This window comes from Gopherus flavomarginatus, chromosome 1 (assembly GCF_025201925.1).
Source record: "Gopherus flavomarginatus isolate rGopFla2 chromosome 1, rGopFla2.mat.asm, whole genome shotgun sequence".
In the NCBI taxonomy this organism is placed as follows: Eukaryota; Metazoa; Chordata; order Testudines; family Testudinidae; genus Gopherus; species Gopherus flavomarginatus.
In genome coordinates, this window is record NC_066617.1 from 150,980,473 (window position 1) to 151,002,792 (window position 22,320).

General features: G+C 48.5%; 2 protein-coding genes across 6 annotated transcripts in view; one reads left to right on the top strand and one right to left on the bottom strand.

Moving 5' to 3' along the window:
* The window catches only part of LOC127046975 (uncharacterized), a 117,421-nt gene that overhangs the window by 16,165 nt on the left and 78,936 nt on the right, over positions 1-22,320 (top strand). The window lies entirely within an intron of this gene.
* Positions 1,278-20,749, bottom strand: LOC127046873 (zinc finger protein 3-like). Of its 5 annotated transcripts, none has more exons than XM_050944500.1 (7): positions 17,375-17,397; positions 15,919-16,031; positions 15,586-15,618; positions 14,598-14,702; positions 12,165-12,253; positions 11,300-11,426; positions 1,278-5,008 (listed from the first exon to the last, which is right to left on the bottom strand). In XM_050944500.1, exons 2-7 carry the CDS (start codon positions 15,947-15,949, stop codon positions 4,491-4,493), a joined length of 903 nt encoding a protein of 300 aa, XP_050800457.1. In that variant the 5' UTR covers positions 15,950-16,031; positions 17,375-17,397; the 3' UTR covers positions 1,278-4,490. The 5 variants fall into 5 exon arrangements, 3 of the variants coding, with proteins under 3 accessions (XP_050800457.1, XP_050800468.1, XP_050800449.1); XM_050944511.1 differs by having other exon boundaries at positions 1,278-5,005; positions 15,919-16,034; positions 17,375-17,391; XM_050944492.1 differs by having other exon boundaries at positions 15,919-16,034; positions 17,375-17,391.

The following is a 22,320-nucleotide window of genomic DNA, read 5'->3' on the forward strand; positions in this document are numbered from 1 at the left end:
CTGGGGAAATAATGTTTCTGTGCAAAACACTAAAGCTTGTAATAGAAAGGAGGGAAAGGAAATGGCCACATGATGGGACCAGGACATAAGGAATGAAACATAAGATGCTTCTCCCATGTGCATTGACTTTGAACCTTGTTTGCGGTGTTGTTGTATCCATGTTGGTCCCAGGGGTCCTTTGGGGTGCCTGGCATAGGCCACTTTCGGAAGACTGGACAGTGGGCTAGATGAACTGGTCTGACTCAGTGTGGCCGTTCTTACGTTCTAACTGCTGTTTGTGGATGAGACGACCTTTCAGGCTACACAGAACTGAAGAAGTGTGTGGGGTTAGTTCCAAAGCTTGTCTCTTTCACCAACAGAAGTTGGTCCTCTGCAGGCTCTTACCCTCACCCACCTCGTCTCTCTTGGACTCTGATAAGTGCTTTCCCTCCACTCCCTTTGGAGAGAAGTTAAGTTTTCCCTTTGGGAACCTATCAGGCTGAAGAAACTGTATTGATTGTGACACTAGAATCCAAGATTTAATACTATAAATAAATGAGTCTAAACCTGAGGTTCTGGTTTTCACATTGGTTTTCCTAACTCAGTTCCCAATGCTCTTCTAGAAAGGCCTCCAGGCTGCCTGCCCAGCCCAGCAAAAGTGGCAAGGAGAAAGCCCACAATTCTGCTGTTTCAGGTAGTTGAAGGCTGCTATCAACCCCCACTCACTCAGTCAGTCCCCAGTCTGTGGCAGTGCATGGGATTCTTCTATCCTATGTACAAGACTCTGCACTTCTCCTTGTTGAACTTCCTCAGATTTCTTTTGGCCCAATCCTCTAATTTGTCTAGGTCACTCTGGACCCAAACCCTGTCCTCCAGTGCTTGGATTCTTTACATGCTTTCACAGAGCAAAGAGCACATGTTCCATGATTTCCTAGGGCAGAGTTTTATGCTTTAGGAAGCTTTCCCTGTGTGAATTTGACAGGTAGATCAACATAGAGACACATTGTGACCCTTCTTAGGGTGCTGAGGGCTGTGAGTCTCCTTGTTGCCACCTGCCATGAGGAAGAGGGAGTTTTGCATTTGGATGTTAGTGACCAAACTCATCAGCCTGCTGGAACTCAAGCACCCTCCTCTGAGCTACAGCAGCCACCCTAACCCGAGTTCCTTCAATGTGTCCCCCTCTGGGGTCCAGCCCGGATCACCAGATACTCAGAGAACTCCCAGATCCTCTCTTCCTGAAGTAACCCAGGTTACTAGTTTTACTGTAGACCACGGCTACTGTACAGCACTTGAGTACATTTATTGAACAAGCAAAAAAAAATTTAATAAGGGACAGAGATTTAAACAAACAAATGTGAGTGCTGGAAACCAACTATTACCAACTAAACAAAATCAGAAAATGCAACCTATATTTTAATAGTTACCTTTCCTATTTAAATTGATTTTCACCTCACACTTCAGTCAATTTCACTGATTGCTAGTTCCTAGGAGCCAGGGCCCTGCCTTTCATGAAGCACCACTAATCACTAGGAATCTCCTTGATGAATGTACCCAGAATGTTTTTCTCCACCCTGTTACGAACTGAATCAGTCTTTTGTCTTTATTCACAGAAAGGGCAATCTCCTCATTCTCATATTGGCCTCGTCACTTCCACAGGGTTTTGATGTCTATAGTTTGTCTTTGATGGTTTTCCATTGGCTTTTCTGGGTCAATGCAAAGGTTGACAATGCAGCAATACATCACATAACTGGTTAGCAAGGGACAGATGCCAATTCCCTCCCACTTGAATGGGCTGTCCCCACCAAGACCTTTGACTGGGGTGACTCACTTTCATGAACAGAGGGTTGGACTAGATGACCTCCTGAGGTCCCTTCCAACCCTGATATTCTATGATTCTATGACAATACCACATGAGCATAATTTTCCATGTTCTTAAATTACTCCTTAAATATGACTCATACACACCTGTCATAGTGCTTAGGAGTATCAATAATTTACAAGCTTTCAGTAGAGATCTCACTGCTATGCTTCCTGGATAAATATCATAAAAGCAGTGTATTAGGTGTAGTGAGTTTGTCAGGTCTGAGACAGGAGATGCTTGTGAATAACAGTGACCCCTTTGCCAATTGGCATCAATGAGCTTTTGTCACACATGCTCTGAGCTATACAGTCACACCCTGCTATAATAGAAAGGCCATCACAAAAAACAGAGAGACGAACAATAAGATACTAAAATTACAATGGTTGGAACTCTCCATTTCTCTCAGTCTTTGGATTGATGGATACTAAGAGCTGTAGTTACAGTTGAGGAACCAGGTGATCGGACAGCTGTCTCAGCCCGCCATGCTAGTAACTTTCTCACATACAGGGAGATGGGTCAAAATTGGAATTGATGTCATGACTTGCTTCCCATAGGGGATCAATCTGTCTAAGGCTGTGTCTACACTTCAAACACTGGAAATATTCTTCTGACAACCTAACACTGTCTATACTGGGTCACATTAACTACCTCTCTCAGTGGAGAGGACTTTTCACACCCCGAGAGATGTGGCTATGTCAACATAGCTTTTCAGCATAGACCAGCCTTTAGATTGCTTATTGAGCTGAAAGGTAATGGACTTCAGCCTTTTCCTTCATACTGATGGTTGATAAGTGCAGCTTTCCTACATACACACATCCTATTATAGATGTCAAACCTTTCCTTTGCAAATTAGAAAAGTGGGGAAGACAGTGACCCTTACAGTCTAAGTGGATAAAAACTTGTACAATTTATCTCCTCAAGTAGTTTTCCTTTTACTAGAAATTGACTTTGAACCTAAGCAAAATAAGTTCTATTTGAAAACACAAAAATTAAAATCTATACTGGGCCAATATTCTCTTATACACTCTTTCTCACACACATTCTCCCACTTCAACCTTTGGAGTGAAGTTTTCAACTAGAACTCCTTACACTACAGGGGGTAAATTAAAACAAATTAATCTTTCAAGATTAGCCATCATTTCCTGTATGACTAACAAAACAAAAAACAAGACAACTTTCAGTTTTCCAAAATAATTCAGATGAAACTTGGGATTTAAACTCCAAATAACCACACTATGTTTGGGATCCATTTAAATTCCCCTTCCAGGTCTTTGAAACTTTCATCTCCAGTTATAGCATCTCTGGTATAGGATTAAACAAGTCAAAGCATCATCTCCAAGCACAGACAGCTGAGAATGCTTCATCACATGACACTTGGAGAAGTGGATGGATAGAATGAAAATAAACTCTGTATGGCACAGACAAAACGTAACAGTTCTGCAGTGATGGAGAAGGAGGGAATCGCTGAGTCACCTCGTATCCTTCCAGTGTCACAGAGACTGAAATAACACTTTTTTTCCTGTCCCTGTTCCTCTTCATTTAAATATAATCTGAAAAGTGCCCAATATAACTGCTCTTCAGCAAAACCCAGAGCAACGTGAGGACAACTGGCAATGATACAATCTTTGTCATTGTGACTCTAACAATAACTTTGCAATAGGAGAAATGGTATAAATGTGATGCTCCCTGTTTCCTGGGATTCAAGTTACTCATGGAACAATTGTGCTGATAGAAAGGATCAATGGGTAAACCTCAAATCAGGGCGAACATCAAAAGGAAAAAAATGGGCCACTCATCTGGACAAGCTGAAGGAGCTTTAAAAGTTACTACGTGGGTGTGACGAACTAGGAATGTTCTTGTTTTCTCTGAATACTGTATTGATGCCTCAGAGTCCCCTATGCAGTTCTTAAGTATCTAGCAGAGCAAAGGGCCAGTGCACCTAAATGCCTGACACTCTGTCTCCTAGCAACTGATGGCCTGGGCCCCTTCTCTGCAAAGGTGCCAATTGAAGGTGTTGGAGACAAAGAGGTCAGGTGACCTCCTGGCCTGGGAAAGGAACTGAGCAAAAGAGGAGGGGCTGGAGGGGGTTTTCAGTCTGGAGCAGGCTGGGGACGAGGAGTGAAGTGCAGATGTGGGGGTCTGGCTCACTGCCCCCCAGAATGTACCCAGCTGAGGGGTCCCGTTCACTGTACCTACAAGCTCTGTTTTAGACTGTGTTCCTGTCATCAAATAAACCTCGTTTTACTGGCTGGCTGAGTCATGTCTGACTGCAAAGTGGGGGTGCAGGACCCTGTCACTTCCCCAGGATCCCGCTGGGGCGGTCTCATTGTGGGAAGCGCACGGAGGGGGAGAGGATGCTGAATGCTCTAAGGAGAGATCCAGGAGCTGAAGACGTGTGAGCTCCTTGCCCTGAAAACAGTCTGCTCCAAGGGAGAGGAGGCACCCCAAAGTCCTGACTGGCTTTGTGGCGAGCAGTTCCAGACCATTGCCCAGGGATTCTGTGTGAATCAGGAAAAAATATTAAAGAAAAAAAGTAGTGATAGCCTTAGAGGTTTTTATGATGTTTATCTCCCCTGCAGATTCTCTGATTGCTAAAATGGGCTGAGCGCCAAGAGAAGATATTCCCACATTCACGGCATTTATAGGGCCTCTACCCTGTGTGGATTCTCTGATGATTAATAAAGTTTGAGCTGTAATTGAAGGTTTTCCCAAACTCGCTGCATTTGTAGGGCTTCTCCCCTGTGTGGATTCTCTCATGGGTAATAAGATGCGAGCTGCGCTTGAAGGTTTTCCCACACTCACTGCATTCATAGGGTTTCTCACCTGTGTGGATTCTCTGATGCTTTATATGGGCTGAGTAGTCACATACGTTTTTCCCATCAGTGCATGTATTTTTTCTCTTTCCCATGAGGATTTCCTGCTGGGTTGTGGTTTCCTTGAGGTCCTTCTGAGTTCCCCAACAGGAAATATATTTACCCACTTTCTCTCCTGGCTGGTTTCCGCACTCTCTTTCTGGTCTGTGCTGAATCTCACAGGAGTTTCCCTGTTCATGACTCCTGGACACATTCCTTTCCGATCTTTGTGATAATTCTCTGTGTTTATCCACTTGCTCAACATTTTCCTGTTGAGAATTCTGCTCCTCTTTCTCACATACCATTGCGTCGCCTGCTGTGACAAGAGACAGAAACCTCAGACAGGCATGGAAAAGGGAAGGCCAACCAAAACAAGTGCTGGAGAGAGGTCAAATAAAAATCAGGAACTGAACTCCCCCAAACTCTTCCCCTAAACGTAGAAGTGGGATTTTAGGTTGGTATTTTATATAATTTGGAATGAAGGATAATGAATAATTATGTAGCATGCATCAAGTGTATTGGTGTATGATCTGATCATATCCTGCCAGCCACCCTTTTTGAGTAACAGAAAGGAATGGGCTAATGGGCCAACGGACAGAGCTACATCAGCCAGAATCTGTGTCTGGACTGATTCCAAGGCAGTAACAGACCTTTGAGGGTCACCAATTTGTTGCAGGTTTAGCATTTTAAAATAAGTAAAAGAATGACATGGTTGTTTTCTTTTGAATTGCAATTTGATGTTCCCATTCAAAATGTTGTGTGTAAATTAATTCTGCTTTGTGTGTGAATGAGGAATGTGTGTGTTAAGAGGTAAGTGTGAAGGCTATCGCTGAACCAGATGTATGAGGAAGGAACTGAAGAAAGACACAAGGGCGCCAGGAGGCTGCAACATGCCCCTATTGAAATGTCAGAGGAGGGCAGACTGATGATTCTAAAGATGAGACAGGCATCTATTAGTGGGGACAAGATAGCTGTAATCAAAACCAACATGGGACAACTCCCTGAGGAACTAGAAGAAAGAACAAGATAAAGGATGAGAAGGACAATTTAAGAAAACAAGCACTAGTCAAACAACAATTGATTACAACATGATGGTGCAAAACTCATTGGTCCCAAAGAAGGAAAATCACTATATGATCAGGGTGCCTTGCCATGAAACTTTGGGTTCATCCTGCCAAGACTTCCCCAGAGCATTGTGTCATGACCAACAGAACCCAGCTCCTCCTACCCATGATCAACCTAGCTGGCCACTAGGTTGATCTGGACTGGTAACTATAACATCGACTGGCAGAACAGTATGTGTGTATGTGGTGCGGGATTGAATGCATATGCTAAATGTTGTATCTTCAATAAATGCAGTGTATTGCCTTTTCCACTGAAAAAGATCCCGTGTGCTTCTTATAAGCATAGCAGGGTAACACCCACAAGGTAGCTAGCTACCACATCTTGGAGAGACTGTTCAAATTAAGTGGTTCATCAAGACACACTTGGTTGACAGTGAATCATGGGAGAAGCCCATCTACACTGAGTGGACTGTCATGGAAATGTGCTGTCTGGAATCTAGTTAATGGCTTCATGCAATGACTGAGGGAAATGGGGCATAGACTCATAGACTCATAGGTCAGAAGGGACCAATCTGATCATCTAGTCTGACCTCCTGCACAAGGCAGGCCACAGAGCCCCACTCATCCATTTTTATAACAACCCCTATCCCAGGACCGAGTTATTGAAATCCTCAAAAATGGTTTGAAGACCTCAAGCTGCAGAGAAACCACCAGCAAGTGACCCGTGCCCCACGCTGCAGGGGAAGGCGAAAAACCTCCAGGGCACCTGCCAATCCGCCCTGGAGGAAAATTCCTTCCCGACCCCAAATATGGCGATCAGCTAAACCCTGAGCATGTGGGCAAGAGTCACCAGCTAGCACCCAAGAAGGAATTCTCTGCAGCAACTCAGTACCCATCACATCCAACATCTCCCCGCAGACCATTGAGCAGACCTGTCTGGTGGTAATTCAAGATCAATTGCCCAAATTAACGATCCTATCATAACATCCCCTCCATATACTTATCAAGCTTTGTCTTAAAGCCAGGAAAGTCTTTTGCCCCTACTACTTCCCTCGGAAGGCTATTCCAGAACTTCACTCCCCTAATGGTCAGAAACCTTCGTCTAATTTCAAGTCTAAACTTCCTAATATCCAGTTTATACCCATTCGTCCTCGTGTCTACATTAGTACTAAACTTAAATAATTCCTCTCCCTCCCTAATGTTAATCCCCTTGATATATTTATATAGAGCGAGCATATCCCCCCTCAGCCTTCTTTTGGCCAGGCTAAACAAGCCAAGCTCTTTGAGTCTCCTTTCATAAGGCAGTTTTTCCATTCCTCGGATCATCCTTGTAGCCCGTCTCTGAACCTGTTCCAGTTTGAATTCATCCTTCTTGAACATGGGACACCAGAACTGCACACAGTATTCCAGATGGGGTCTCACCAACGCCTTATATAACGGTACTAACACCTCCTTATCCTTGCAGGAAATACCCCGCCTGATGCATCCCAAAATCGCATTTGCTTTTTTAACAGCCGTATCACATTGGCGACTCATAGTCATCCTGCTATCAACCAGTACCCCAAGGTCCTTCTCCTCCTCCGTCGCTTCCAACTGATGCGCCCCCAACGTATATCCAAAATTCTTATTATTAATTCCTAAATGCATGACCTTGCACTTTTCACTGTTGTATTTCATCCTATTTCTATTACTCCAGTTTACAAGGTGGTTCAGATCTTCCTGAATAGTATCCCTGTCCTTCTCCGTGTTAGCAATACCCCCCAGCTTCGTGTCATCCGCAAACTTTATTAGCACATTCCCGCTCTTTGTGCCAAGGTCAGTAATAAAAAGGTTAAATAAGATCGGTCCCAAAACCGATGAACATGTGACTTGCCCATGTGACTCCAAACTCCATCCTGTGGCTCTAATTTTCCACAGTAAGAACCATGGGATGCCCTTCACACGTCAAAAGCTATAAAAAGCCCTGGAAACACCTCCATTTTATCTTCAATCCTGCTTCTTACCTCCGGAGAAACTTTGCTACACACTGAAGCTCTGAGCAAAGGACTGAATGACCCATCCAAGCTGTGGATGGACTCCAGAGACTTGATTTGAACCTGCAGTTTATTCCATCACTGCTACAAGCCTGAACCAAGAACTTTGCCATTACGAATGTAATTGATTCCCTTAGCCAATTTTAACTCTCCCCTTTCTTTCTTTTTATGAGTAAATCTTTAGATATTAGATAGTAAAGGATTGGAACTGGCATGATTTTTGGGTGAGATTTAAGTTGTATATTCACCTGGGAGTGGCTGGCCCTTTGGGATCAGAAGAAACTATTATTTAATGACACTGGTTGTAAAGAACTACTCATCTCTGAATCCAGTGTTTTTGGTGGTGATATAAGAACTGGAATGCTTGAGAAAACTGCCTTTATGTTTTCTTGTTAGCCAGTGTGGTGAAACAGGAGTTTACTTTTGTGGCTGGTTTGATTTATCTTATAAAAGAACAGGAGTACTTGTGGCACCTAAGAGATTTAATCTAAATTTGCTGTGCGTAGTTTGAACTGCCTCTTGTCCTGCCCTCTGTGACAAGAGAGAAGAACTGTTCACCATCCTTTGTATGGCAGCCTGAAGCAGGGAAGAGTAGCAGGGACCACAACCTGCCCGTTGGGCTACAGAGCCAGGAAAGTCACCTCCACCCCTCCAGAAGCTGAGGGGCGGGACAGGAAGCAGAAGGACAAAAGGACAAGAGGCAATAGGGCTGGAGCTGCCGAGGGAGACAGACACTGAGGACCTGCTGGGGCGGCCACCAGGGTCACTAGCCAGTCGAGGTGCCAATGAGCTGATGGGGCTGCCACAGACACCGACCCTGGGGAAATGGAGGCCAGAGGTACCAAACCCTGGGGATTGTAGGAAGTAGCCAAGGGAAACTAGACCATCGTCTGGCTGAGTGTTGGCCTGACACTAAGTAAGGGTGTTGTGGGCGGATCCCCCTATAATCCAGTGGTGGATTACACTGCCACTGCTAGGGCACGGGACTGGGACCCGGCGGACTCAGGTGGGCCAGGGTCCCCCTATCTTCTGCCATCCCACCTTCGGCCAGGAGGCCTGTGTTGGTCGACCGTCCACCGAGCTAGGACGCTAGACTGTTTAGTGCGTGCCCTGGGCAAAGCCCCTGATTTTTTGCTGCCCCACCCTGCCTGAGGACCTGGGCTTGAAAACTTTGCAGCTCTGCCCTGAGACAGACCAGGAAGGACAGCCACACACGCTCACACAGCCTTTCGAGTATTTGAAAACCACTGTCATACCCCCCCCCCATTAACTCTTTTTTCCAAAGTAAACACATCGAGTTCCATCAGCCTTTGCTCACTGGTTTGTGTTCCACCCTTTGATCATCTTTGTCACTTGCCTCTGGATTCTTTCCAGTTTCTCTACATCCTGTCTAGTCACTGGTGACCAAAACTGGACCCAGGAGTCACTCTGAGGCCTAACCAGTGCTCAGCAGAGCAGTACTATCACCATCCGTGATTTGCATGCTATGCTTCTGTTAATGCATTTGCTTCTTTTTGCAGCATCATCACACTGTTGAGGTTGTGATCCGTCACAACTCCCAGATCCTTCTTAGTGGTGCTGCTACCAAGCCAGTTATCCCCCAGTCAGTATTTATGCATTGGGTTTTTCTTCCTCAACTGTAGCACCTTACACTTCTCTTTGTTCAATTTCATTGGTGTCTATAGCCCAGTTTGCCAATTTATCACAATCCCTTTGAAGTTTTGCTCTAGCCTCCAAAGTGTTGACAACCCCCCCAGCTTTGTGTCATCTGCAAATTTGATCAGTATGTTCTCTATTCTTACCTCCAGGTCGTTAATGAAGACGTTAAATAGCAACAGACACAAAACAGATCCCTGTGAAACCCCATTTGAGAAATCCCTCCAATCTGACATCATTCCAATAATAGTTATTCTTTGCTTGCGGTTGTGTAACCAATTACATATCCACTTAATGGGAGTTCTGTTGAACCTGCATTTCTCCAGCTTACTCATGGGACTGTGTCAAAAGCCTTTTTGAAGTCCAGGTCTATTTTAGCCACCAAACCAGTTACCCTATCAAAGAAGAATATCAGGCTGGTTTGTCATGCTATGTTCTCAGTAAATCCATGCTCGCTGCTATCGATTACCCCTTCATCCTCCAGGTGTTCACAAATTGAATGTTTTGTACATTGCTCTAGTAGCTTCCCTGGTACTGAGGTCAGGCTGACTAGGCTCCAGCTCCTCCTTTTTCCCCTCTGTAAAGATGGGCACTATGTTAACCCTTCTCCAGGCTTCTGGGACCTCTTCTGTCATCTGAGTTTGCAAATATTGCCAGAGGCTCTGAGATTTCATCAGCTAATTCTGGGCTGAACAACAAGAAAGGAGGTGGGGGGGGCTGGTTTGGGGGATTAAGAGCTCTGTGATCAACATTTCAGCTGTTGAGCTTGAGCTGATGACTAGCCATCCACGAGGAGTCATCAAAGGGAGGCGAAGATTTCAGTTTGGACATTCGGAGACAGGTCTGGAGTAGAACGGTAGATCTGTGATTCATCAGCATATGGACAGTAGCTGAATTTGTGTTTGGGGATGAGATTTCCTAGAGATAAAGTGCAGAGGAAGTGACCAAGGACTGAGCCCCGTAGAACCCCCACAGAAAAGTGGAGTGGAGGTGAGGACGATCTTCCTAAGGACACACTGAAGAAGTGGTTACAGAGGTAAGAGGAGAACCAGGAAGCAGACAAGATGTCAAGACAATGACCATGGTCAGTGGTATTAAAGGTGGCTGACGGGTAAAGAAGAATAAGAGTGGAGCACTGGTTCTGAGCTTTGCTTAGGGAGAGGTCATTAGAGACTATGGCAAAAGCATTCTCAGTGGAGGGACCCAAATATATGCCTCCCTGAAACCTTCCCTTCCCACTGCCACCAGATCCTTCCTGCTCCTTGGAGTAACCACTCCCCATCCCCTTCCCACTATCCTCAGTCTTTTCCACTTCCAAGGACCCCAGATCTCCTACCCAATCCCCCCAGCTCCAACAGCACCACTGCTGGGACCTCCACCCCTTTTCTCCATTCCCAGGCTCCCACTCCCCCAAACCTCCACACTCCGTGCTCCCAGGAGATTCTGTCGCTCATTCCTCACCTCTTCTTCCTTCCATGGTACCCATCCCTCCCTGATTCCCTCTAGTCTTCCACATACCTATCCCTTTCCCCCACTACACTCAGCCTTCCCTACCTTGTGGCACCCCACAAGCACTAGCTCCCCCATCATCTTCTCCCCTCCCATATTCCCTGAACAGGGTCAGCTGTAGCTGTAACTGGATGGTGGAGGGAGGAGTTGGAGCAGCTTGGCAGAGCTGTGACTGTGATATCAAGGGAGGTGCATGTGAACCCTGAGGAACATGGTCTGCCCCATTTCAATGCTCTCAATGGGCTGTTGCTGAGACAGGGCAGATCAGAGGTGGCATTGTGGGGCTGGCGTGAACCTTAACTCTTCATTTCCCCTTCTAAGAACTGAGGGGACAGGAATCCTTACCCAGCGAGGTCACAGTCTCATAGTTCTCCTGCATGACGTCTCTGCAGAGGGCTCTTTGATGGGGGTCCAGCAGAGCCCACTCTTCCCTGGTGAAATACACAGCCACCTCGTCGAAGGGCACCGGCCCCTGAAAGAGCAAAAGCCCCTCACTCACAACCTGCTGCCCCATTCACAACCCCAGTATTCATGGGGGAGAGGAGCCAATCAAATGGATGCTCTGAGAGAGAGAGAGTCAGCAAGGTCTCACCCCCACCCTGCTCAGAGCAGATAGGAGACAAAACAGGAGAAGAGCTAGAGATCTCCTCCCTCTCCTAGCAGATAGAGGGGGAAGGGTCTTCTCATTCGTCACACACCTACAAGCCAGAGGCTGATGCGGGGGATGCGGCCCCCAGCAGGCTCCAGGGTTGGCTCCCCAGTAGGAATCCCAACTGGCTTCCCATTGCCGGCAGCTGGAAAGAAGGGGAGGGATTATCTACTCTAGGCCCCACTGGTGGGTAACCTCCCACCCCCTCCTTCGAATTTCCTAGCAGTCTCTGGCCAGTAGGTTCATATTCTTGCTCTGGGAATCTGATACATGTACCCAGCGCTGTCCAGTGTTCCCCCAACCCCAACACAACCCCATTCCACAAATAGGGTCATTTCCTCCCCCAGACTCCATGGGTCTGTTCCCAGAATCCAGGACTTGGGTTAAACGTTTCCCAGCAAGTTTGTCACATGCCTTGTCCCCCTTCCTTTCTCCATCCTGGGTATTTCCTGCCCCCATCCCACCTCCACACTGAGCTCCCCCAAAGATCACAGGCCCTCAGTATTTCCTGCCCCTCTCCCCTCACCAGGAACCCACTAGCAACCCCGCAATAATCCCTACCTGGACTGACTCCACAACAGCCAATTCCCTTCCAAGTCCCGTGGGAGGCTGGGACAATCTGAAGCCAAAGGTGGGTGTTACTCTGCTGCCTGTCAGGGTGAGAAGGGTGACAGGGAAGATTTCAGTAGTTAGTTCCTGTCACATCATGATTTTCCCTGGCCTTTTCCCTGAACAAGATGTTTCTGACTCACATGCTGGGAAAATATTCCATCACTTTATCACAGCCCAGCCCCAGCCCTTCCCACTAGCACTAAACCCACTGTGCTAGTTTTAAAACCCTGAGGGCAACTCTCTCAACGGTGGGGACCAGGCAGAGGCAGGAACAGGACAAAGTCTGCCTTGCTGGCACGGGAAATAAAATGAAGTTTGCTGGTGATATTACGATGGAAGACAGAGACAAACAGTGAAACATTAAGTGAGGCTCACTTCCATTTTATGTATTATGTTCCTCACCCTCGTGCTTCAGGGTTTCAGCCACTACTGGTAGGGGTCAGGAAGGGATTCCCTCCCCCCGCAATGTATTTTGAGAGGGTTTATTTAATCTCCTTCTTCTGAAACTTCAGGAATGGCCAGAAAAGATGACAGGATATTGGGCGGGGTGGACCAGGGCTGTGAAGTGGCACTGATTATTCAGTCTCTCTCTCTCTCTAAGGGGCTTGGCTGGCTGGTTCTTGCTCCCATGCTCAGGGTCTAACTGACACTATAGGTGAGATGGGGAAGGAATTTCATCTTCCTCTGCAGCGTGGGGTGTGGGGCACTCACTAGGATTATCCAGAAATATCTCACTGAACCATTTACCTGCCACTGCAGGGGTTTGGGGCATTGGTGCACCTCAGTCCCTCCTATTCTCTGCCTGGGGCATGTAAGAGTCTAGTATCCTGGGGGCTGCAAGACTGGTCTCACTCCAGCTGTTGGGTTTAGTGGGTGGGTGCTGGGGGGTGTTGGCAGCCAGTGCTAGACAGGAGGTCAGACCAGATGATCCAGTGGTCCCTTCTGGCCTTACACTTTAAGACTCTATGACTGGATATGGGCAGGTTAGGGAGCTTGTGACCTCTGCCCCCCACCCTCACTTATTTCTCCTTCATTTTCTGACTTCTGTTTCCCCTTCTCCCCTCTCTCTGCCTGGAAGACTTAGTGACCAACGATCCCTGGGTTCCTTTACTCTCCTGCGATTGCTGACAGCAATGAATGCCGGTTTGGATCCAAATTTTCTGCCTCATCTCCATCTCTACTAACCACTGCAGGGGTTTCAGTCTCGCTGGCTGGGATACAGGCAATGAAAGGGTTACTTGTGCACAGCTGCAAACTGCCTAATTTCACTGCTCAAATAAGTAAACAAGTACCACTTATTGGCAGTCAATTTTTTTCTGACTGCTGTACATTTATTTAAAAAGTAAGAATACAACATGCATCCGTGCTGAGTCTATATATAACTTGTATATTTCAAGAGGCTGGCAGAGAACACTTGACCACAATGAACAGGGGAGTGCAGGAATGGGGGAGTGAGATTTTCTTTGCTTTAGATCATAATGAAACACTCAATATATCACAGCCTCCTGACTGCCTTTCCTGAGCCCCCGGGGGGTCGCAAACCACCACCTGAGAAACACCAGCCTAGATCATTCTTTTGTATTGGCATTGACTACACATGGGAAGAGAGTGCTACATGGTACGCGGACAAAGCATGAATGAGCCAAGAGCAATGGCATATATGGACCAACCCTGGGAACTGTTAATTCCAATAACACCCACATTTTGAACTCTCTGCCTTACTTCACTGTAAAAATCAGACAAAATTTCATAAGATCTTACAATACCCTCTAGCAACAAGTTGATGAAAAGTAGGTTAAATTCTTTTCAGCCATGAAGGCCATGCACAGGTGAAAGACGACCAACGACAGAAAATTCAATTAGTCCAAACAAGAGGGGCTAATGATGTCGTTCAGGGCCAGCACTAAGCTCTATGCTTGGTGAACAAGAAAACGTGGAAACAAAGTTACCTAGGCCACATTTGGCCTTAGGCACATGGATTAAATTAGTAAACAGAATAATAAAAAATTAACTATGCCACCCACTTTTATTCCTTTTAGGACTTTTAAAAAGAGATTGGGGGGCGGGGGCAGACAATCATCTCCCACTTCACTCCTGACATGGCAACACTGCTACATTTCCTTTCTGAGAGGCTTTGTTTTCATTATTTTTAACTTGTGTTCCCTCCTCTTTCCCCTCATGATGCATGATCATTAATTTGCACTTCATTTTGACAATAGTTTCTCAGAAAGGCTGTAAGGGCTTGTCAGTTAAAATATGTTCCAAAGAGACCCATTGCTCCCGGGATTAGTGACTTTCTTAAAGTCTCTCAGTGCTTGTACGTTAAACTAGTTTTCTAAAAAGAGCCCTCTTTTTAAGAGCAGGATTAGTAATGAAACTTACCCTGTTTCCCACAAGCCACTGCCTCTGTGCCTTTACTCTCCAGTGCTACACCTTCAAATAATTCTGCTGAGGATGTTTCCCAGAAATTAATCATCATCGGGATGGCTAGGAATGTATTGGGGGGAAAAAAAATTAAGATTCAATCTTAAATGAATAAAATCATTCCAAGAACTATAAATGTATTTAAGGCATAATGTAAGCATAAAAAAATTTAGAGCAAAAGGTTAATTAAAAGAACCAAACAAACGTTGCGTTCTTAAAGAAATGCAGGTTATGCAAATATATATATATACACATTGAATTGCTATTTTAACCAAATTAGATGCTAACAGCTGTTTTATTTATTTAAAGTGTAAAAATCAGCTACAACCTGTCACAAGAACTAAATAGTGCACTAAAATAATTACAAGTTAAAAAAGTGAATACAGTACCAATTTAAAAAGTTACAACAAAAAAAGTCTCTATATTTTTTTTAAAAAGCCAAAACACTCTAACTACACTAACAAACTTACAAATAAATATGTTTTAAAAAAAAAAAAGCTCAGTCTTTGTATTTTTTTTTAAAAAGTGTCAAGCAGTCACTCAAACACAGGAAAAGTTGTCAAAGACCTTAGTGGTCTTTACAAAAATGCTTTAAGATCAGACTATGCAAACTTAATTAAAGACACTATTAATATTACTGCAATTAAAACGGCAAATTAAAATTCTTAAAATGAATGTAGTCAGTAAAAAATGCAATAATTAAAGAAAGCAAAGGCAAAAAAAATTAATGAGTACTAAAAAACCTGCAAAACACTCTAAATGCTTATGTGACATTGATGAGCTAAAATATTTAAGACAATCAGTTGAAAATATAGTGGTGCAAGAACAAAGTAACATCACTTCCCATTGTTACATAGCTTCCAGGTGCTGGAGGCTGCAATTCCCTGTCATTAACATGGTTTTTGGTCTGAAATCTCCCCATGGCCAGTCAGAGACAGACACGTACCTGTGTTGCTCCCCAGCCCCCGTCGCAGCGTCTCTAGGGGAAGGAGAAGATGGGAGAGGTGAGAATTCAGGCCCTCACATTCGTGGAGAAATCCTCATTGCTTATTAATGGAACTGCTGTTAACTACGAGATGATGACAGAGATCAGAGGCCGATAACGCAGCCGCTGCAGATAGAGCCAGCCCCACAGGGCTGCTCCATGGGGAAGGGCGACTCGCTGAGCTGGGCTGTGAGATGGAGCCGAGGATCAGCGACATCACTAGAGTCCCTGACTCCTCCTCAGGGCGAGGGTTGCTCTAACCAGAGGAGACGCCACCCACAGACTCCAACTCACCTTTGAATCCCAGCAGAGCCTCCTGCAGCATGGCACTTTTCAGAGAGAAATCGCTTAGTCTCTTCTCCTACTCTGCAAACGATGGCTCTGGCTTCCGAAACATCCCATCCTCCCTGCTGGGGAAAGGAGGGGTGAGAAATAGGCCTGAGCCCCAGACCCTGAGCCAAGCAACACCCAAACTTCAGGACACCTGGATCTGAGCTTTCTAGTCTGAGATGGTTGTTGTCATGTTGAGTCACCTCAGCCCTGTGCTACCCAGAGAGACGGGAAGTGGGGAGACACTAGAGCAAGGAACGGAGACATTGTTCAGGAGCTTTCTCAGGGACGCTCTGGTTCTGTGGGGGGCAGAGCCATCCCCTACGCTGGTTTACTGCAGTAACAAGGGGCACCAGCACTGGGATTATGTGGAAAGGGAGGAGACACAAACCAAAGAGTGGGCACGTCCTACATGCTGACAGTGGCCACAGAGAGAGCTCAGGGCTCCAGCAGAGAATGAACATGGGTCCTTAAACACCAAAACCCTCAAGCCCTTCAGCTGAAGCAGTAGTCCTGGGGTGTCCAGCTCATTTGGCAGAGAGGGCCAGATTGCCCTGTCCATTATGGTCAGTGGGACAGGGCATCAGGTTAGGACTCTGTGCCCTGCTCCACTCACAGCAGAACACTCACTGCTCTCCATGGGACACCCACGTACAAGGAACAAGGGGAGAATCTGCCCTTTGCATCGGAAATGAAATTTTAGTTCTTAGTATTTTGCCAAGACTTTGTCTTTCACACTCACCGTCACTCAAGAGGAAAACAGCCCCTTCCCGGACACCCTGTAGGGCCCTACTGGTTCTTCCCTCTGTTTCCCTGCCTTTCCCACCCTCCTTTCTTCATTTCTCTCTTGCTTCCTTGTTGTTGTAACTTCTCCTCTGTTCTTCCCTCACTACAGCAACCCGCTATTCCCACCCCACAAAGGCTTCACTCCTGCCCTTTCCCTGTTCCACCTGCTCGAGTGATCAGCCAGTAAACGTTGAATGTTGATATCAAAGTGTTGCTATTTCATTTGACGTCCCGGTGACATTAACAGGCGACAGGAGAGTTCACGCTCTCTGAGCTACGGCTTCAGGCTGCTGGCAGCCCCAGCAAGGCAACACTGTCTCCGTTTACATTGGGGAGGTGCTGGGGGCCAGCAACTCACTTTAACAAGCATGAAAGCTGAGATTCTGCGCCCTCGGAATACGTGATGTGGCCACGTCAGTCCAGGAGACAGGCCTGGTCTGTCTCATCGGTCCTGTGTCTAGCAGCCCTGCTGTGACCTCATTAGCGATCAGACAGTAACCGGCTCTTCTCCTATCCGAGTCAGCCACTAGGGGAGCCAGAATCACACGCTCCAAGGGCAGCAGGCAGCTTCCTATTCAGCGCAGTTATCAAACCTAACGGCCCATGAGGGTGCGAAATGGAGCTCAGGACTTACCTGCCCCCAGTGCTCCCAGCATCCTAAAGAGGGAGAAAAAGAGGAGGCCGTCAGGGGGAGTGTCCCTGGGTGGAGAGGCCTCCTGCTCTGCAGGGGTCACCATTGAGGTCTCGGGCAGTAGGGGAATTTCAGGTTTACATTCCCAGAGCAGTTGCCCCCCACCAGGGACTTTCCCCTACGCAGCCCCAGCAATCCCTGCGGGCAGGTCGCCACTGCAGAAGTCTTCTCCCTGGGCACTTTACAGGCAGAAGATATTTCTCTGCATTGAGAATCAAATTCTGCCCAGTGCTGAGAGACCCAGAAGGCCCCTGGACCCACTATACTAATTAACCTGCAGTGAGAGGGGCCGTGGGCCTGTCTTGGGACCTCAGCATGGTGGGGAAGGGGATTTCACCCTCCAAGTGCAAATGCAGAGAGTCATTTCCAGGAGAAGGTCTTGGGGCTGCAGCATCCAGAACTCCCAGGGCCCATCCCTGGCGCTGCTGCCAGACTCACTGTGTGACCTTGGGCAGGGCTCTGCCCCTCCCTCTGCCTCACTTTCCCCATTTGTCCCAGAGGGATAATGCCCCTGATCCCACTCTGTAAAGTGCTTTGGGGTCCAGGGCTCAGAAGCATCTATGGAAACACTGCGTATGATCCTTGCAATGACAGCCTGACCTGCAGGGGTTGGCTCAGCGGCTGCTGCCCCTTCTCTCCTCCCCTCTCGTTGAGCAGGGAAATCGCCCAGGACAGGCTGCAGATGCCCTCATCCCTTCTCTGGACAATGGCTCTCTCTATCTCTTCCAGCTGGGACAGCAGCTGCTGCTCCTGCTCCTCCAGAAACCCTCGCAGCTCCTGCCACTCCCAGATGATCTTCTGTCTCTCGGCTGCCGTCTGTTTCTGCAACAGTGAGAGGGCGGCTCAGTAACACGGGAACATAGAACATAAGAACGGCCAGACTGGGTCAGACCAAAGGTCCATCTAGCCCAATACCCTGTCTTCTGACAGTGGCCAATGCCAGGTGCCCCAGAGGGAATGAACAGAACAGGGAATCATTAAGTGATCCATCCCCTGCCGCCCATTCCCAGCTTCTGGCAAACAGAGGCTAGGGACACCATCCCTGCCCATCCTGGCTAATAGCCACTAATAGACTTATCCTCCATGAACTTATCTAGTTCTTTTTTGAATTCTTTTAATGTCTTGGCCTTCACAACATCCTCTGGCAAGGGGGTCCACAAGCTGATTATTTGTTGTGTGAAGAAATACTTCCTTTTGTTTGTTTTAAATCTGCTGCCTATTCATTTCACTGGGTGACCTCTAGTTCTTGTGTTATGAGGAGTAAATAACACTTCCTTATTTACTTTCGCTACACAAGTCATGATTTTATAGACCTCTACTATATCCCCCCTTCCCTCTTTAGTCATCTCTTTTCCAAGCTGAACAGTCTCAGACTTTGTCTACACTGGCACTTCTCTCCTGCTGACAAACAGCAGCTACACTGTGCGCCTGTTAACAGCACGGCTGCAGCGGCAGAGCCATGTCGCTAAAAGCTGCGGCGTGTAGCCATAGCCTCAGTCTTATTAATCTCTCCTTATACGGAAGCTGTTCTGGACCCTTCCTCATTTTTGTTGGCCTTCTCTGTACCTTTTCCAATTCCAATGTTTGTTTGTTTGTTTGTTTGTTTGTTTTTGAGATGAGGTGACAGATCTGCATACAGTATTGAAGGTGTGGAGGTACCATGGATTTATATAGAGGCAATAGGATATTTTCTGTTTTATTGTCTATCCTTTTCCTAATGATTCCCCACATTCTGTTTGGTTTTTTGACTGCCGCTGCACAGTGAGTGGATGTTTCCAGACAACTATCCACAGTGACTCCAAAATCTCTTTCTTGAACGGTAACAGCTAATTTAGACCCCATCATTTTATGTCCACTTGATATTATCTTTTCCAATGTGTATTATTTTGCGTTTATCAACTCTGACATTCATCTGCTCGGTACCTAGGGAAATCATAAATGTGCCTTGGGGTGGCTGGCAGAGTTATTTACCAGAACATAAGATCTCTTGCAGTGAGTGATGGGAAGTTCATTTATTCCAGGAAGGGAGGCGGGATCAGGGCCGGGGTGAGCTGTACATCACCAACAGGAGGGACACTTCTCCCTAAAACCTCATCAACTTGCACTGAGCCAAATCCTCCATCTCTGCAGCCCACATTTCATCTCCTTCCTCCACATCCCCCCCAGGAGCTAGAAAGGATCCCTGGTCACTGTGACATCCAGCCAGCCTATGGGCAGGGGCTCTGGACTAACATAGACTGACCCTCTCCTGCCAAGCAGCCTCCTGCATCCTCAGGGCATCATGTTACCCCTGTGTCTGACCCTGCCCTCTCCCTGGGCTCCAGTGCAGAAGGGTCCCTGGCTGAGGCAGGCAGGGTGGGCCCTGCATTCACCAGGTCATTCTTATGCCAGACAAAGCTCAGTGACGGGGGGCTCTGGGCACCTACCAGCAGCTCCTCGCTTTGCTGCTCCTCCTTGGCTTTGGCTGCTTCTCTCTCTTTCCCCAGAGGGTCCAGATACTTTGGTGGTACCTCCTGAAAGAAGCAGGGGAGGGAGGGTTAGAAACTGCTGCAGACCTCCCAGCTGCCAGATTTTAGGGCCCGCCCTGCCCTGCAGACACTTGTGCAGGGTCCCTGGGACTCAGACTGAGAGGAGATGGTGAAACAGAGAGCAGCTTTTTCCAGAGGAAACGCAGGGCCCCAGGCCGCAGTGACAGGGGTGCAGCCCAACCCCCAGCTCCCCGGGGCCTCACCCACATACCAAGCAGCCAACTTCAGACACTCTCCCACTTTCCCAGCTCCAGCCCCCAAAGCTCCCGCAGGGCCAGATCTGAACATGGAGCCCCTCAAACATCCCCCAACCCCCAGCCCTGACCCACCTCACACACCCCAAACTCCCAGCAGCCCCACAGTCCCCACCCCCAGCTGCTGCCCCCCCTCCGCCTGGCTCTGACACCCTAGATCCCCCCCCGGCTCCTGGGCCCAGCCTGGGCTCCGAGCTCTGCAGCGAGCTCACGCTCTGGGCCCCTCCTGCAGCTCCCGGCCCAGCCACTCCCCGGCTCTGCCACCCCGGCCCCGCAGCAGGGGCTGCTCCGCCCCGCCACGCCCGGGACACTCGCCCCCCACAGCCCCGCTCCGGCCGCAGGGAGCTCGGGGGGGCTCGGGGACCCCCCCGGGCAGGGGGCGAACCAGGCAGCCGGGCTCGGCCCCTCCCGGCAGGAGCGTGTCTGCCCCGCGCTGCCCCCAGCCCCACCGCGCTGCCCCGCCGGCTGCAGGGCTGGAGCAGCCTCCGCGCTGCGTTCCCGGCCCCGGCCATGGCCCCGCTGCCGCACACAGGGGCGGGGGCAGGAAGGGGCGGCTCCTCTCCGGGCCTGGCCCCGCCCCCGGGCCCCTCGCAGGGGGGTTGGGACACGCAGGGAAGCGGGGTCCCGCCTCAGCCCGGAGGAGGCAGGAGAGGGGCTGGGTCTCCCCAGGAGAAAAGCAGGGGCAGGGGCTGGTGCTGCTGAACCATGGGACCAAGGAGCCCCTGGCTGAGAATGCAGCGAGCACGTGTCAGGTCAGCGCTGGAGATGGGACCCAGCCCGTGTCAATCACCTGCCTCTAAAGCGTCTAAATCCCCTGGGCACAGCTCGCCAGGGCACAGCTTGGGAACTGCACTGGAAATACATCCTGCAGGAAGCCCCCTCCCCCTACAGCAGAGTGGCCCAGCAGCAATGTGTTGGGCCTATAACCCAGAGATTGATGAATCAAAACCATCCTGTGCTAGCTTGGGTTTTATTCCAGCCTTGGAAATAATCCAGCTGCCTGCGTGTGTTCTGCAAAGAAAAGAACAAATTTTCTCTCTGTTCACCCTTCCACCATGATTAAAGGAAGAAATAAAGCCCCAGCAAAGCCCTGCCCCACAGAGTCCCCTCCTGGACTGCGAGAGTTGTGCAGTGACTAGGGCTCCAGCTCAGGGTTGCCAGGTTTATATAACTTTTGGTGATGCCCAGAAAGGGTCCAAGTCCTGCCCCTTCCCCTCCCCCCAACCTCTGCCTAAGGCTCTAGGAGGGAGTTTGGGTACATGAGGTGCAGGTTCTGGGATGGGGCGGGGGATTGGGGTGCAGGGGAGGCAGGGGGCAGACCCTGGGAGGGCAGTTTGGGTGTGGGCTCTGGGCTGGGGCATGGGGTTGGGTTGCAGGGGGGACAATGGCAGACTCTGGGAGAGAGTTTGGGTGCGTGCAGGATCTAGGCTGGGGCAGAGTGTTAGGGTGTGGCACCTATCTTGGGCAGCTCCTGAAAGTGACCCACACCCACATCTGGCAGCAACTTCTACATGGAGAAGGCCAGGAGGGGATCTCCTGGGGCCATTACCCACAGGCAACACTCATGCAGCTCCCATTTCCACAGTTCCAATGGCAGAGTTGGCACTTGGGGCAGGGGCAGCATGTGAGAGACACACCCCACAGGGACATGCCAGAGGCTTCTGGGAGTGGTGTGCTGTGCAGAGTGAGGGTGAGCAGGAATCTGCTTTAGCCCCACTGTGCCGCCAGTAGTAGTGGCAGGAGCCCCCAGGGCCAGCTGATCTGACTTTCTGATAGGGAAGCCACAGGAGTGGTCATGCACCCCTCATGAGCAGTTCTGGGGAGTCTTTCTGGGGCTCCTGGAGTAGGCGGCAGAGAGGTGCAGCATCAGCACCAAGTCTGTTTCCCTGGAGGAGAGAGGGGGCTGCAGGGTGATATCCCATCTCTGTGCATCCAGGAACCTCTGCTCCCTTCTACTATGCTGGAGCCTCCTCTGCTCCCTTCAACTATGCTGGAGCCTCCATATTTATTTATTGGCAAATAAAATTTGCAGAATTTTAAAATATTGTGCACAGAATTTTAATTTTTTTGGTGCAGAATCTCCTCAGGAGTGAAACCGACTCAGAGA

Bases quoted from the DNA above. Each gene is read 5' to 3' on its own strand.
- LOC127046873 (XM_050944500.1), bottom strand. From the start codon at position 15,949: ATGCTGCAGGAGGCTCTGCTGGGATTCAAAG. The intron at 14,703-15,585 runs GTACGTGTCTGT...ATACATTCCTAG, and splicing joins GGGGCTGGGGAGCAACACAG to CCATCCCGATGATGATTAAT. The intron at 11,427-12,164 runs GTAGGGATTATT...TTGCTCTTTCAG, and splicing joins CTGTTGTGGAGTCAGTCCAG to GGGCCGGTGCCCTTCGACGA.